Consider the following 16,467-nt stretch of genomic DNA (forward strand, 5'->3'; position numbering starts at 1 on the left):
GATGCACTGCAGCAGCCAGCAGTTATGATGGTTCCAGCTTGTTCTCCTCCTCAATTTACTTTCACACCCTCTCTCCGTAAACCGTCAGAAAAATAACACAACTTGTTTAAGCTGCCAGTTGATAAGGTGGAATTTGATCGCACAACCTCAAAGTTCAAAGCGGGCAACTGTTCTTAAATCTTCTCCTTATTACGTTGACTCTGTCTGCTTCCAGCTGGATGATGGGGTGTAGATAAGGAGCACGCTGCACACACTCTCCACCTCTGATGTTCGTTCTTGGCAATGAGAACACGAGCACAGTCTGTTCAGTCTTGCATTTTAACTGTTTTGTCAATTGCCGTCATCCAATTCTGTTATGTCTATAAACTGAAAATTAAATTAGGTGTGCAGACTGTTACACAGGTTAAATCTATATCCCCCCAAGAGCAGCAGCAGTATTTCTTTCATCATGGCTTATTTTCTCTGTTTAATTTATTGAATAAATTGCCCCTTTAACTTGCCAAGCAGGAGGAAGCCATCCATGCATTGTTCATGATCCGGGCAGAGAGGAAGATTCAGTCTATTAGTGCAATGATAGGGCCTTTACTGCGGCAAGCTCACTGATTGAATGGCATCCTTCTCAAGGTCAGGCCGGAGCTAAGAGCTATTTTCTGCTTACCTGTGCAGCCAGCCGGCCACAGAATCTGCACACAAACTGACTTTACACAAGTGAGCTTAGTAAGCGGAGAAGCTCATCACTGATATTTCCAGCTGGTAACATGAAGAGAAACCTCTTTGCCTGCAGAAAAGGACACAAAGGCATGAGTAATATGATCGGTGGGATCTTGCTACAATGCGTAAAGACATTAGGAATGTTGTTTTTCGATCTGCGCCGAGGGCCGAATCATATCCTCCCATTGTGTCCCTGTCAAAGTCAACCAGTGTGTTAAATGTGAATCAGTTTGCAGCGAACATGCAGACAGGGTCAGAGGTCAAGCTGGGAGCACAGCTGTTTTGTCTGCTTATTTCTGATGAGTGCAATGCATCCCCTCCTGCTAGCCTGGTTTCCTCGAAAACACCAGTATTTAGCTGAAATAATGCAACACGACCACCATTAACTGAATTTGTGGCAGCCGCCTTTTAAGCTGCTTATGTTCAGGGACCTACTTTATATATGTACAAATTACTGTTAAACAATACAGAAATGTGTCAGTGATCCAATAATGGATATGCTGGGAGATTAGGGTTAATAATGTCTGGGATGTCTGGGATTGTTTTTGCTGAATAATCTTCACCATCATTTTGTTGTTGGTAAATTATGTCACAAAATGCAGTCAAGAAACTCATTAGAGCCCACTTCCTCCCAGCAGTTAATGTTTTGAAGTGAATTTTCCGCACTGCCACATTGAATTTAGTTGGGCCTGACCTGTGCTAAGCCCGAAACCGGGGCTGTCATTTGGCATATGTTCAAAAAAAAAAAAAAAATCTCTTCGGTAACACGGATCACCCACGCTGTCACCGTATCCGGGGGGGTGCTGCCACCTCTGCGAGATCAAAGCACCGTGGAAATCCACCATACTCTGTACAGGGGAATTGTGGGGGGTGGGGGGGGGGGGGCCCAGAACTGATTCACCTGCGAAGGGGCCGAGCACAGCTGCACTCCCACCAGCTGGAGCCCACGGACCGCAGACAGGATTAGAGGCTTTAGCTGCAAAGGTCCCTCATCATCTCTCCGTCTGAACCTTGTATGGCAACAAGCCCCCGCAAACACAAATGCCACTTTATGATCACTTAATAACACCCCCCACCCTCACTTCATGCACACACACACCCAGTAAATCAGCTCATGTGCTTTTATAGCCACCATTGTCTCTGCAGATAAATAGGACAACCCAGCAGTCTGGGACTCCCAGCCCATGAATCTGGTGTGGAGGCATTTTCTCTCCTCAGCCCCCCCCCTCAGATAGGTATCACTGTAAAGCCCGCCATTGTGAGGCTGCTCCCCGGCTTCTGTATCTGAGCACAGCCCCTCATGCCTGCCAGGTAAACCCGTCTGCCTCTTTGGTGCTGCGATAGGGGAGTTTGGCTCTGACTGACTGAAACAACATCACCTTGTTTATCCTGTAAATAATTCACCCCTCCCGGGCAACAGAAACAAAATCAAGGTTGTGTGTTTAACAAGGGAGGCGAGGAATGAAAAGAAGCCCCCTCCTCCTCAAAAAAAAAAAATCAGGTGTTTCCTTTTTAGATAAACTTGGCGCCTGGAGACAGCGACACATCCCTGATTCCTATGCAGTGCGAAGATGCTGCTGCAAGATGTGTTAGGAGGTGTGTATATGTGTGCGTGCGTTTGTGTGTTTGGTGGGGAGGGATGTGGAGGTGTTTATTTTGTGTGCTCACTGAACTTGCCCTTTGATAGCTCTCTGAAGAGGGTGCAGAGATACTGTCGGGGACATTCTTGTCGTGTTTAACATCAGAACCTATGGAGTGTGTCGGCGCTTCATCGAGTTTGATGCTTATCATCGGGGGCTGTTCCTGGGAGCTGTCACCTCCCCGCCCGCCGCCCCGTCTGTGACACACATATGTGTACGCGGACACGCGAGCTGCCTTCGTTTGTTTTGTGTTGTCTAACATCACTCCCCTGGGGAAGTGTACCAGTGTCTAGCATAGACAGACTGTTCATTTCCCCCTCACTTGTAGCATCCTCACTGTTCTGGGTTTTTATTTTTTGTTTATCAGGTTTTAGATTCATATTCAGATTCAGAGACACAGTTGATACCATGTGCGGTCCAGAAGTATTTGGACAGTGACACATTTGTGGTGTATGTTGGTTTCGTCCCCATCACACTGGATCTGAAATGAAACAATTGATGGTTCTCAGCCCACCTGCTTTTATGCACACTTTCAATTTGCACATAAAAAAGAAAATATCCAAAATACAAGAACAGCACAGATTTGAAAAAAACAAAACAAAAAACCCTGTCATATCACAAAAGTTTTTTTCACTTGACTGAGGCAGAAGTGTTAGAAGTTCAATAGAAGAGAAGAAAATGTGATAAATGCAGATGAAAACAGATTTTTTTTTTATTCACTATGAATTCGTGGTGCCTGCGTGTGAATGTTACATGTTACACATGTAGGAATGAAGTGTAAACTAATGGGACCTCACAGTCAGTTTGATTTGATGGGAAAAGCAGAAAGGTGGAAGAATTCAAAAATCTGTGATGGTTTCACTGACTTGACTTCATAGTTATGCCTATTAATACACCATGTGGTCACCAGGAAGGACGCATACTGATCTCTAGGACAAAACCGTTTTCTAACAAGCCTCCATTTATTGATATCTTTAAAACTGAGCCTCAGCACTTTGACCTTAGTTGTTAAATCTCTAATACTGAAGTAGAGCCAAAACAAAAGGAAATGAGACACTGTTTAAATACTTACAGACTGTACAGTACTGTACATCAGTAGAGCATCAGTCAGCGTTACATTGCCCTGCAGCCAGAACCTAACGCCGCATGACAACTGTGAAACAACCATTACAAAAGCAGACTTGAGTAGTAAAACACAAGCCTCCCCACCATGCTGGTGTGTCAGCAAGGGACGGGCCAGGCACTGATCAGAAGACCACGAGGATCTGAATATTTGAAGCTGATATTGGGCCAGATTCCCATCGGGCTACATGCTATGCCTCCCCTTTGAGTGTTGATTGCAGAGAGGAGAATGTGGTTGACTGATCTGAAAGGAAATTACTGGAGAGAGAGCTTATCCATGCCTTTGACTGATAATCAGCTCATTATCGTGTTGATCATTTACAGCTCTCCCTCTCGCCTGCTCTCTATTCTTTCAGCTGTGTCACTGAAGCAGAGCACAGAGACTTTTAATGGCTTGGCAGGGAGCCTGCTGTGGTGAGGCAGAGTTAAAACAACCATGCTAGCCCTGGCTAGTCTCCACTTTTACACAGTACAGGTCCCCACCCCACTTATCAATCCTCCCAGGGAAGAGAAAAAATTAAAGAAAAACAACAACAGCGACAAAAACATATGCAACCTCGACTCGACGCGGGCCATGCCCTAGCACCCCAACATGGCTAACTGTGCATGAAATTGAACTGATTGGAGTTATTGACCAGAAGGCTTCAGCCCCTGAGAGTACAGGGAGGAGAGTGGGATTTGGGGCAGGGCGGGGGGGGGCTTGTGTGTCACCTGATTGAGTGAAAAATCCTCGGCCAGTTGCTTTGATGCCTGGCACTTCACAGGAAAGAGTGATTTAATGGAAGCTGCCAGACCTCATCAATGTCAGCGCTCGTGGTGAGGGCCCTCCGCTCTGCCGTGCTTTATATAAAAGCACTCGCCATGACAGGCCCTGATGGACAGATGTTTGCTAGTTGTTTTAACTGCACAGTAAAAAGAAACACGGATATCAGCCTCCACCTCTGGCTCTAAAAGACAGGCTGTGGAGTGAGAGGAGGCTGTTACAGGCCACCCCGGCGTGCAGCACCCTCGCCCTCAGCTATTTTAGGCCTCTATAAATAGCCCTATTGAATTTTAGCCGGGGTTGATAAGCCTATAATTAATGTGACCATCATTAGACACGGACATGTTCTTCTCAAGAGGATCCCGCTGGTGAGGTGAAACAAGGAGAACGGAGACTTCTCCTCTGTCCTTGTTTTAAGGATGAGCAGAGCAGTGTGAGAGGGTGGAAACTGGTGTGACGACCAACCAGCTTCCCAGTGATGTGCAGAAGAGGCCACTTTGTTGTCAAGCTGCTCTCAGCGTCATCTGTCAGCTCCCCGCAAAAGCCCACTGTGCATCGTCTTCAGTAGATCTGAATTGCATTGGAATTGCATCATTAATAGAGCAGAAATGATTCCCAGCAACTCCGGGAGAATACATTGACCCCTGAGGGGGACTAGAAACAAGACATTGTTTTTACAGTGGGAATATCTAACTAGAGGTCCCATTACCACTTCATCAATATACAGCAGCAAGTGAGCGCAGAGACAGAAAGGAGGGGAGCAAAAAAAAAAAGAGGAAAGAGGGAATGTAATAGCTTATAGTGCTAATGGCAGTCTGAGCGCTCAAGTCCCAAACATTCAGCCGCCTCATCTCATCTGGGCTGTGTAATTGCCCTCCTGGAAGCTGCCACGCGGAGCGGCTGCCTCCATAGTGAAGAGTGGCAGCTGCTGGATGTTGAGGAGCAGGCCTAGGTCAGCTCTCCAAGTGGGTCTCCTTGCAACCATGAGATGTCATAATTAATAGCTATCTGGTGGGGCCCCCCGGGCCCAGTGCTGGGGTAGGTGAGGTGGGGGAGGGTGAGAATTTTTGGTTAAATGGAAGCCAAACAGAAAGAGACGCCAGACTTATTCTCCACTTAACATAATGTACAGTATACTTATCATCACTTTGCCTTTAGCTAAAATATGCCTGTGCAGCATCTTATCTCCTGCTTTTCAGGGAGATTTTTCTCACTTGTTTGTATTAGGTTTTCCCTCTGTATCTAAATGTACCTAGAGATACGTCGCTGTTGTGTATCAGGGGAACTTATTAATCTTAGGGGACCGGCGTTCTCCCTAGTTAAGTAAATATACATGAGCTGCTGTGCAAGATACAAGCTCCCAGCACCTTAAGAAAAATCTGTTACTTCAGCTTCCCTCTTTCTTCCCATCCTCTTCTCTCTCTCTCTCTCTCTCTCTCTCTCTCTCTCTCTCTCTCTCTCTCTCTAACATGCCACCTGGGGGCAAATCTCACTCTGTCTCATCTGCTGCTTAATTTCACTGGAGCGGCCCTCAGTAATGAAGCGCCTTGATGTACATTTGCCAATTTCTGCCTCTGCCACTGCGGTATAATTGGGATGTGACTAAGCATGAATACCCAGCGCAGGGTTGGTTGACCTCTCGGCGACCCCACGAATAGCGCTTTTGTCATAATGGAGGTATTATCTCACATAATCTGGGAATGGAGAGGGATTGTCTGCAGGGTGCCAGGGATGGAAATGAATTGATATAACTCCTCGCTCCTGTGCACCACAGAGGAGAAGGGAAAAAAAACTGCAAGATACATTTTTTACATGCTCATAATGAAGACATTTTCTTCTTATCTATTGCCTCTTTGTGTTTATTGGAGTAGGAGAGCAGCTTCTGGCAAAAGCAGGGGTGGATTTTTTAGGAAGGGAGGGAGTTTTGATGCTGTGGCACTAGAGAGGATTTTTCTGTGTGTGTGTGTGTGTCAGCCTTTTCCCTGTGTGGGTGCACTGTGTACTCATGCACATGTTAGTGTGTATGTGTGTCTGTTAATGACCCTGTAAAATGACAAGCTGAGCTGGCAGTGAGAGTACAGCTGACGGTCAGAGAGAGAGAAGGAGAAGAGGTGGAGGAAGCAGGAGAATTCAGGCGGTGATGGTGGTGAAGGGTGGTGCGGGGGTGTGCTGAGGGAGGGGGGGCACTGTGATTCACCATGCTGTCATCAGGGGGACGGGGGCCCCTGAGTGGCCCTCTCTATTCCCACCTGAGAGGCCTGCAAATGGAGGGGCCGTGCTGTCATTATTTACAGCCTACAGCTCCTAACCTTGGATTTGGAGCTCATCACTGCGAAGGGAAAATCAGATTGGACTTGACGTGTACCCGAGCCAGTGACCTTGATAAGTGTGAGGTGCCTGCAGCAAGAGGTTAGGGAAGAAGAGCTCGCTTCTGTCAGCTTTCGCTGTGGATTTGCGCGTGCGTGTGTGTACATGTTTGCGTATTTCCGCCAGGTGGGGGGGGGGGGGGGGGGGTAGGGGCTGGGGGGGAGCAAGCACAGCTGAGTGACTGAACCATGACTTGAGATGACACGTGGTAGGCCCAGTCATGGACCAAGATACAGCAGGCATATGTGGCATTGTTACTGTTCATTTTGCTGGCACTAGTGCTGAAAAGATTAGTCGATTAATTGATTTGTCTGTTGACAAAAAAAAAATCACCACCAAAACAGTTGTTTTGCTTTTTGTGTATAGTTTGAAAAAAATGCCAAACATTTGCTGGTTGCAGCTTCTACTTAACAGGAGGAACTGTCACTCCCTATAAATTGAATACTTTTGGGTTCTGGACTGTTGGTCATACAAAACACACAATTTGAAGATATCACCTTGGGCTATGGAAAATGATGATGGGGAATTTTTCATCAAAAACACAGGAAACATGGATAGTGAAAACAGTCATTATTTGCAGCCTGATTTTTTTTTTATTTTTTTTTTAAAGAAACCAAAACTCTTCCACATCAGCTGTTTTTGTAAATTGGCAGCCTTGGTCTGAAAATGCACCTGAGCCTTACATAAAGTAATGAATCTTTTCCTGGGTAATTTTATTTTTCTATTTGATTATTTATTTTTTCCATCTGAACTAGTTACCTAGAGACCAGAGGGGGGAGTGCAAAATAACAGGGGAGTGCATCTCAGGACGGGTGATGAAAATGCATTTTTCTTCCCCTACCGAGATGCTATTTGGTCGTGTGAAATGATTAATTTCACACATATACAGGTCATCCCCGGAAGCAGCAACATCTCATTCACAAGGGGCCCCCGTCAGCAACAAAACAGGAGGCTGCAATAAAATGAGCAAACAGCAGCACGTACTGTACGTCAATAAATCTTTGGAGGTTAAACCTGATCACTGTAGAATTCGAGCAGCCCCCCTCTCTCATCAGGTAAAAGTCACTGAGTACATCAGGACTGTCGAGACCAAAAAATGGCCGACGAGCAGTTCGAGGAGTGTCCTGTGGTAGCAGGTACACACTCTCTCTCACACAGAGAGTCTGTGTTTGCATAAGTAGGATGGAGCCTTGAATTATTGGGTTTGTGTAAATAAGGAGATGAGACTGTTTTTAGCACACAGGGAGGAAGGAGTGCTTGGATGAGAATACTGCCTCTGTGTGGAGTGGAATTGGTCTTGGGTTGTTTACGACAGCTCGTAGCCCTCATATATCACAAGCAGTATGTTTGCTGTGAAGCTACAGTTTGTGTGCCATCTGCCTTGGCTGAACTTGACCCTTTAAACAGACTTATATTTTGTAAACTGAGCTCACTCTAACTGCTGTTTTTATTTTCTCTTTCTTAGTGGATGATCCAGGAACCCCACAAGGTGGCTACCTTCTTCGGGTGCATCGGTACCGACCACTTTGGGGAGATCCTGAAGAAGAAGGCAGAAGAAGCCCACGTCGACGCCCATTACTATGAGCAAAACGAAGAGCCGACCGGTACCTGTGCAGCCTGCATCACCGGGGACAATAGGTTAGCCACCTTTTAGTCACCCCTGACCAAGAAGTGACCTGCTAGCTCGCATTTGAAAAAGTCCTTTTGGTTCATTTGTACATCCTCAGGCAGGCAGTTGACTCCTTGGGGCTGGAAGTCATAACAGGGAATCATAGCTCGGCTCACACATCAAAAGGAAAAAGCACAGCTTGAGTGTGTTTTTCCAGGCCCCCACTCAGTCTCTGCCGCCCCAGTGGGTTGTCATCCATCTATAGGCTGACAGTAGCAATGTGTTAGAGATGGCTGGGCTATCCCAGCTCTCACCTGTCAGCCTTCTCGGCTGTAAAAAGGGGCTTTAGCTTCTCTGACGACTCTCACGCTAGCATCATCATCAGCATGTCTGAGACAGCAGAGGTCAAAGCCTGCGCACACACACACATACACATACACTCACGCACACAGATATCACTAACAGTGAGGGCTCCAGTTCATGATAGACCAGGTGTGGATCAATAACCTCCTTCTCTAAACACTCCCCTCCTCTGCAGCCCTTCATCCGCTGCTACTGGAGTTGTCAGTCAGTCAACGGCTGGACCCTGACCGCCCCGGGAGCCGGCCCCGCTGAATGGTCTTAGTGGGCTTGTTTGATGTGGGCTCTGACACCTGAAAAGGTCAGGTGCCGTGCTCAGGGAGACGAGCTCTGTAATATTTCTTACAGGTGTTTAACAGACAGCTCAGGAGGCCAGTGGAAAGGTCGCCGGCAGGGCCAGATTGGAAGGGTGATGGCTTTGAAGGATTGGGAGCCAGTATGTCACAGCCCCCGGGCTTTGATTAGTGCAAAGTCTTCAAAGAAAAAAAATCTGCCTCCACTACTCAAATCTGACAATTCTAGTTCCAATCTGTGAAGATACTGTATGTTGAATAATCACAATTTAGGCATTAGGGAATAAGTTTATTCAGTTCTTACATGTATAATCAAAGGTTCAATCAGTCAGTCCCGTCAGGATCTCAGAGTTTTTGTGTGATAATTGCAGCTCAAAGTGACTCATTTTGCTTCAGCTTTTGTAAAAACAAAATTGTGCTATAATTTGTGACCAACTTTGTACTAATTTGCGATACAGTGTGCTAACATTTAAAGTATTTACATTTGAGATTGTTTAAAGAACTTGCTGAAATTCTCAATACGTAATAAGTACCAGTTGGTATTCTGTCATTTGATTTCCCTGATTGAGTCTGTAAGGTAACCTTAATACTTCCAACCATTTAGCACTGCCACCTAGCTCCAAACAAATGGTTAATTTTATATGTTAGTTTAGAAATGCAGAATCTTGTGATTATTACAGACACTGCAAGATTGCAAACTCCTGCAGGGACTGGTGAAAGTTGTGCTCTGAAGTTCCCCAGTTGCCTATTGTAGTTTAACATCTTAAACATTTTTCCAGAGTGCTGTACTTTTCTCACGTCTATTGGACTTGCTCAGTAATGATACGCATTTTGTCTGTCATCCTTGTTCTAACCTTTGAGTCCATTACTGCTTAGGTCAAGTGCAGTCCCAATCCTGCTGTCATATCGTAGCCTTCGTCCTCACACTCTGATCAACTTAGCACTCTGTTACTCTTTTCTTTGATGCTAACCATGGTGAGCAGCTTTTTCTCGCCATGTGAGAACGGATCTCTTCCTGTAGCTGCACCCTCCTGTCATATGGTCGCCCCTAAGTAGCGATGATGGTTGTACTCATTTTGATGGCCATTCATAAAGAGACAGCACACGAGGACTGGCTAATGAGCTATGTTAAGATAATGCCACCTGCTTCACTTTCCAGCTTCCACCACTCAGTACTCAACTCAAGTGTTCATTTAGTAATGTATTTCTGTTGTTTTTCCACCTTTGTTAACAATGGACCACTTTTCCAGGTGATGTGATAATATGGAGGAGGTTCATTGTTGGCCTTGAAAATCCTTCTGTTTATTTTAATCTCTCCTTTTGTGGTGTTTGAGATAACCCATTTTTTTAAAATAAAGCCATCCAGATGACTTTATTTCACCTTGGTTCAGACATTCTCAGAAACCATTATCATCCTTTTATATCGAGAAAGAACAAAAGAAAGTCTGGGGCCCGAGTGTTTTTAGGGATGTTTTTGAGACAAAATTAAGATGGATGATAAGCGAGGCAGAAGATTTATGGGGTCTGTCTCGGCAGGTCCCTTGTTGCTAACCTGGCAGCGGCAAACTGCTACAAAAAGGAAAAACACCTGGACTTGGACAGCAACTGGGAGCTGGTGAAGAAAGCCAAGGTCTATTATATTGCGGTAAGTGAGACCCTCTACATTCAAAATGACTGTTCCCCAACTCTATTGCCAGAAGAGGACAAAATGTTAAGAGGCTTTATTCAGGAAATGCCTCAGCGCGCCTTCTACATTGTCAATATATCCATTCATCCTTTGTCAAGTGAAATGAGCTATGTTACCTATTGAGACAATACAGCTCCATTCTCCCTATTTTCCCCTCGTCTTTGTGCACGGAACTGCAGCACAGTGTGAAATTGTTCTACATGTGATGCATTCATTCATTCCTTTTTTAACGTGAAGACAAGCCAACAGGTGCTGTGAAAGTGTGAAAATTGATTATGCAAGTTCATTCGGCTTTACCCCCTCCTACACAGTCTTCCCCTTGCAGACAAAACACACACACACACACACACACACACACACAGATTGAGGAGGACAGATGTGCTCTTAGACATTCTCACACACTCAAGCTGCACCACTGAGGTAATGTCTTCACTTACAGCTTCTGGAGTTGGATGGCCTGCCATGCTCATGTTTCACTGTTTGGGATTATATTTAATTCCGGCAGATCAACATTTTCTCTGATCTCAAGTCAAAATGATAGCCCTGAAATTGCACTGCATTCCACGTCTTTAAGCAGTTCATTATCGGCATAAATCAGCCTTACAGCCCAGCCATCAACATACTCCTTGGCATTATGTCCCAAGTGAAATTCACAATACTCCCCCTGTTGCCCACAAGCCCTCTAAACATGAGTATACTGTAGTGCAATAATGACGGAGCTTTCATAATTAGCCGCCCAGTTGCAGAAACAAATACCCCCCCCCCCCAAAAAAAAAAGCTGTCAGTGCTTGTGCCAGAAAGCAGATCAGTCAGTCCATCCTCCAGAGTTTGTGTGGTCTCATTTTTAGCCTCTGCTTCGCATTAGCAAACATGGCACATCCTCTGCAAATTGGCAGTTGGGTTTTGCCCACATCCGGCAGTCTTGCGCGCAGGGAAAAGCTTCCGTGGGATTTGAGGAGGGATAGAAGGGCCACAAATGGGTGTTTGTCAGTGCTTGGAATCTCAAACGTGGTGTTCGGCGTCCCTCCTGGGCCTCTTTGTCAAAACAGGGGGATCATTCGCTTTATTAGAGTCCCATTCGCACTTCTAAAGTACTTAGCCAGATACACTGCCACAGCTTTTCCCACTTAATACTGTGTGGCGTGTCTAGACCGGTGTTCACTAAGGCCTCCTCTCTCCATTAACCTTGTCGGGAGCACTCAGAAGTATTTACCCAATTTATAGCCAGATTGTATATTTTCTCCCTCTCTCTCACTCACTATACCAACCTCTGCTTTTTATTAATGTGCTTTGTTGATTTTCACGGTGTACGCGGTCTTGTACACACTAATCTCTAAATTTAATTACCAGAAAGCGCAAATGTGTGTATGTTAGCATGTTATTTGCCCGCACATGTGCCTGTGTTTGTTGGAGCATGTGTGTTAAAGAGGTGATTGATGATTCCTGGCAGAGGCTCTCAAGGTGCCTGCTACTATGTGGTGTGATTGGATGAAAACAGAATTATTAGAGGGGCTCTTGCAGCCAGTCTGGCTCATCCAGCAGCAGCGGCGGCAGCAGCAGCAGGGCTGGTGGCAGACGCAGAGCAGGGAGGCAGCACTGCCATTTCTCACAAAGAGAGAGAATGTTGAACTCCTGCCAAATGTTTGGTGGCAGGCTGTTGCTAGGAAATCTGGGTCCTTAGGCAAATCATTGCACAAAGACCAATAACAAAGGCGTGAGGGGGAAGAAGGAATGGCTAAACGCATTTCAGGCAGACGATATCTTTTTTTTTTTTTGCGTTGAATGCCTTCGCTGCTGCAGTGATGTTTACAGTTATTTCTTTCCCCAACGATTGTAAACATCAGAAATGGAGGGTGATGTATTGTGCAAAGGGGAGATGAGTGACTCTAATTGGTGGGGGTGATGTGTGCGTGCTGGCCCAGTTAGCCTCCTCTACCTCCCCCCTTCCCTTCGCTCCCCCTTTCCTTCCATCCCCATCCCCCCCTTGGCCCTCTATGGACACCCCCCCCCCCCCTTTCTCCTCTCCTTTTACTGTCTCCTTTGCCTCCCCCCTCTCTCTTTCTCCAGTCCCTCATAGACACACACATACACTTGCTGCTAAACACACTCAGCGTGCACGCACACATTCTGCAGCATACCACTGGCTTGTTTTTCTTAACACTGAGCGCTTTGCCCTGTAATTTGATCTCCACTGCTTGATGCATCCTCCATGATGCCACTTTGAATTAACCTATGGCTCCACAGCTCTCCTCAGCCCCAGCTAATAAAATGGGCTGTCCTAACTTATGCCATTTACATTCAGCAAAAAAAACAGAAGCACTCAGCCCATCTCCTGGTCTTGTGTGGAGCAAGTAACAGATAAAAAGAAGAAGGGAGACGAACAAGACAATTGACTGTGAAAAGGCCTGTTAATGACTGGGCACAGATGGTCAGAAATAACCCAAGGATAGACGGAGGAGACACTCGCCTCTGCCAACTGGCTTGATACACAAAACTCACCCAATGAGACACAAGCTGCAGTGCTGTTAGGTCACAAACCTGATCACAGCTGTGGACGCTGTTAGTTTACGCCCTGAGCTAACGGCGCAATCTCTGTTAGCCATCAAGAGGTTAGCCACGCCTGAGGAAAACAGCTACCCCACCTCTTTTTTTTTTTTTTTTTTTTTTTTTTTTCCTTTTTTCAAGCAGCGCAGCAAGTTGAAGTGGAATGCCTCACACTGTTAACACTGGCACACTGCATATAGCATTAATTGGCAGTTGTGTTCTTGCCCTCGCTGCAGGGGAAAGCTGAGTTCAGCTTCAGTCACTGTAGCATAATATGCAAGAAAAAAGAGGAGAAGGGGAGGGCAAAAGCAAAAAAAAAAAGCGCAATACTGGCACCACAAGCAGCACGTCAGCCTGCTTACACCCCAGAGTGGCACACACACACACACACACACACTTATACACACACACATTGTTACTCCGCCCCACCAGCCCCTGCAATTTGCAGCCAAAAAAGCGAAGGGAGAGATTTTCCACACACACACACAACTAACTGACACCTCATCAGCCAGCCGAAGGGCTGATTAGCACAGAGGTGACTGCGGCTGTGTCTCTGTCCAACTCAGAGGACCGTGCTGTCCTCACGTTGACCTTGAGCCTTCTCTCCTCTCTTCCTCTGTCCTTCCTCTCTATCCTCCCTTCTCCTTCTACTCTGCCTCTCACCACTGCTTTTTATCTCCAGTATTACACCCTACCTCCGTCTCCATCTCCTCCCTCCTTCCTCCCTCTCCTTTTCTGTCTTTTCTGTCTTTTCTCTCCACTCTGTACTGCACCACTCTGCACTGCCCCTGTCCTTCCACAGAGCCAGGGAGGGATCACGAGGCAAAATGCAGGCAGTGGAGAGAAAGAGGAAGGGAGGGAAGAGAAGAGAAGTGGAGGGGGGAGAAAAAAAACTGGCAGGCTCCCCCTTTGTCTGCAGGCGATCAGTTACAGTCTTGGTTGCCGATGAAATTTAATCCCCACCGCATTTACATGCCAAGTTTGACTTCTGGCAAGCCTTATTAAATAGATTTGTAAATCATTTCATCTTGATTAGAATCTGTTCTCAAGGGATCAACATTTTTTCGCCTTGCTTGTGTTTTGTTATGTGCACAATCTGTGCCCACTGGTGTTAAAATTTGAAAGTCAACCTTTGGTGGCGGCGTTTTTCTGTGTGAGTGAGTGTGAGCAGTAGGTGCAGGGGACAAAGAGCGATGGGTGCCAAGTCCCGTCCGTCAGCGGCCAAGCCACTGTGTCAGCATGTCTCCCATCTCTGGAGGTCATGTCGGTGGGCGAGCAACTGCTATGATGTGTCTTCTCTTTATTAGGCTGACACCACGGTGTCTTTAGCATGGAACAATGTCATTTCAAATTGCGCCTAATCAGATGGCATTTTGTAATTGCCAGCAAGCATCTTATGAATATGAATTCATAATTGTTCAATTACAAGCCGACTGCATCATATTTATTGGCTTATTTATTTTTTTTCTCCCGCTGGCCTGGGCCAATTATAGGATTTCAATCTTGAGGCAATCAAGTGATAAGGGTGAGGCGTTTAGTGTTTGCTGTCACTATATAATTCTCTCGAATGTTAAACATCCATCTGGGAGGGCTGTATTTGTCAGAAGGCTGTGCGTGGAGGTGCACCTGCCTAATTGAGTGGTAATGAGCTGTCAGGAGTGCGGGCTTGGTGATTGGCTCTCGGTGGGGCGTCCCGTGCCAGTGGGACGTATGGGCTGGCCCGGCACTTCTGGAGGATCAGCCAGCTCCACAGCCCTGCAGGCCTGAGTGGGCGGAGCGTGGCAAATTAGGGTGGAGAGGCCAAACGACGCTGGCTGCTGAGACTTCCTGTGGCTTTCACTCGACTGGGATTTATTTAGGTTGTTTACAATTATCCTTACTCCTGATTTGGTTTTACTACTGCATGTCAGAGGTGGAAAAAGATTTCAGTCCTACATTAAATTTTTTTGCTTAAGGTCACCATGTGTAGAATTCTTTATGTTGATTATTGAATCTTTCATATAATTCTGACTGAATGAATTCATGCATATAATGAGACCTGTTATATTCTTATAAAGACAACATATTACTGGAGTATTATTACTGATGACTTTTAATGTAGCTGGTCAGGATGGAGATGCACACTCACCACATTATAAACTGTGAGAGTCCCCTTTGAAATTCATTATATTTACAAAGTAGCGTGGAGATACCCAGGTAAAGCACAATGACCTCAAAACTGTGCTGTATAGCACTAGGGTAAATATACTTAATTACTTTCCCCCACAGTTGATTGTTCCACTTATTTGTTTGATTATCTAAAATATAAACATAGTTAACTTTAGAAAAGCAAATATATTTGAAATTGTTGAGAGAAAACCTTCACGATGTCAGGAGTTCACTTCATTTTGTTATTATGGAGGAGAAGTTCTCATCACAGTGCCATCTATTTTTGTTTAGATTTGTGTATTTGTGCGATTTATTTTTATTAATTTTTTTTTTTTTTTGAAACGTGTGTGGAAATACTTAAAAGTTGGCAGGGCTGCGCTGGTTTTATTTTGAGAGTTTTTATTTCCGGCATCCTAATTTGAACAACAACGTGGGGGAAAAAATGCTTTAATCCCCTGTATCTTGAGTAATTGCCTAGTGGAAGGGGATGGGTGTGGGAGTGGGGTGGGGGGGGGGCACATTTTTGGACTCTGGCAGGCTTCCAGGCTGTAGTCCATATTACTCTACCAGCATGCAGCGACTTTCTCCTTGTACACCCACGTTACCTTGTAAAAACAGTTTTTCTTCTTCAGCAGGGAAAACACCATGTCCTTTCACCCCAGATTACTGTGTGCATCTGCTCCACCGGCAACAAGTCTGTTTTTCTCTGCCTCGCTGTAAAGGGGATGAAATAGTTCAGACTTAATGATATTTCTACTTTCCATCACCTTGTCCTCTCGCTGCCTCTGCATCAAAGCAACCAGTGTGTGTGTGTGTGTGTGTGTGCCTTTTTATTCATGAGACCAAGTTGTAAAACGCAGAATAATGTTTCAGTCCTACACTGGGATGTTGTGGCCATTTGTTCGAGTTCCACAGCTTAATTGAATAGACTGAGTAATTATTTGTCAAGTAATGCTGAGCAGAAAATAAATAGCCACTTTGCGGCCGTGAATTGTGCCTGATGGCCATGTGTTGATACTCTCACCAGGGAGAGTAAAAACCTGCTCTACTGGCTAAGTATCTGATTAAGATTCACATGATGGAACCGCAGACGCTTTAGGATAGTGTCTCTCCTGGGCAAAGATAGTAAGTAGAGTTAAGTGTCAGACACTGTTATATTATCATGCTGGAGCATAAAGCCTCGACTGAATAAATATTGCTGGAATATTCTCCTCACCACAGAC

The 16,467-nt window shown here is 45.6% G+C and overlaps 1 protein-coding gene across 2 annotated transcripts in view; it reads left to right on the forward strand.

Moving 5' to 3' along the window:
• adkb (adenosine kinase b) overlaps positions 1-16,467 on the forward strand; it is a 96,497-nt gene that overhangs the window by 32,773 nt on the left and 47,257 nt on the right. For both annotated transcript variants that reach the window (XM_041066607.1, XM_041066608.1), the window contains exons 5-6: positions 8,069-8,241; positions 10,402-10,510. In XM_041066607.1, the coding sequence (XP_040922541.1) occupies positions 8,069-8,241; positions 10,402-10,510 (282 nt within the window). The remainder of the gene's footprint in view (positions 1-8,068; positions 8,242-10,401; positions 10,511-16,467) is intronic.

The sequence above is a fragment of the Toxotes jaculatrix genome, chromosome 21 (assembly GCF_017976425.1).
Source record: "Toxotes jaculatrix isolate fToxJac2 chromosome 21, fToxJac2.pri, whole genome shotgun sequence".
NCBI lineage: Eukaryota > Metazoa > Chordata > Actinopteri > Toxotidae > Toxotes > Toxotes jaculatrix.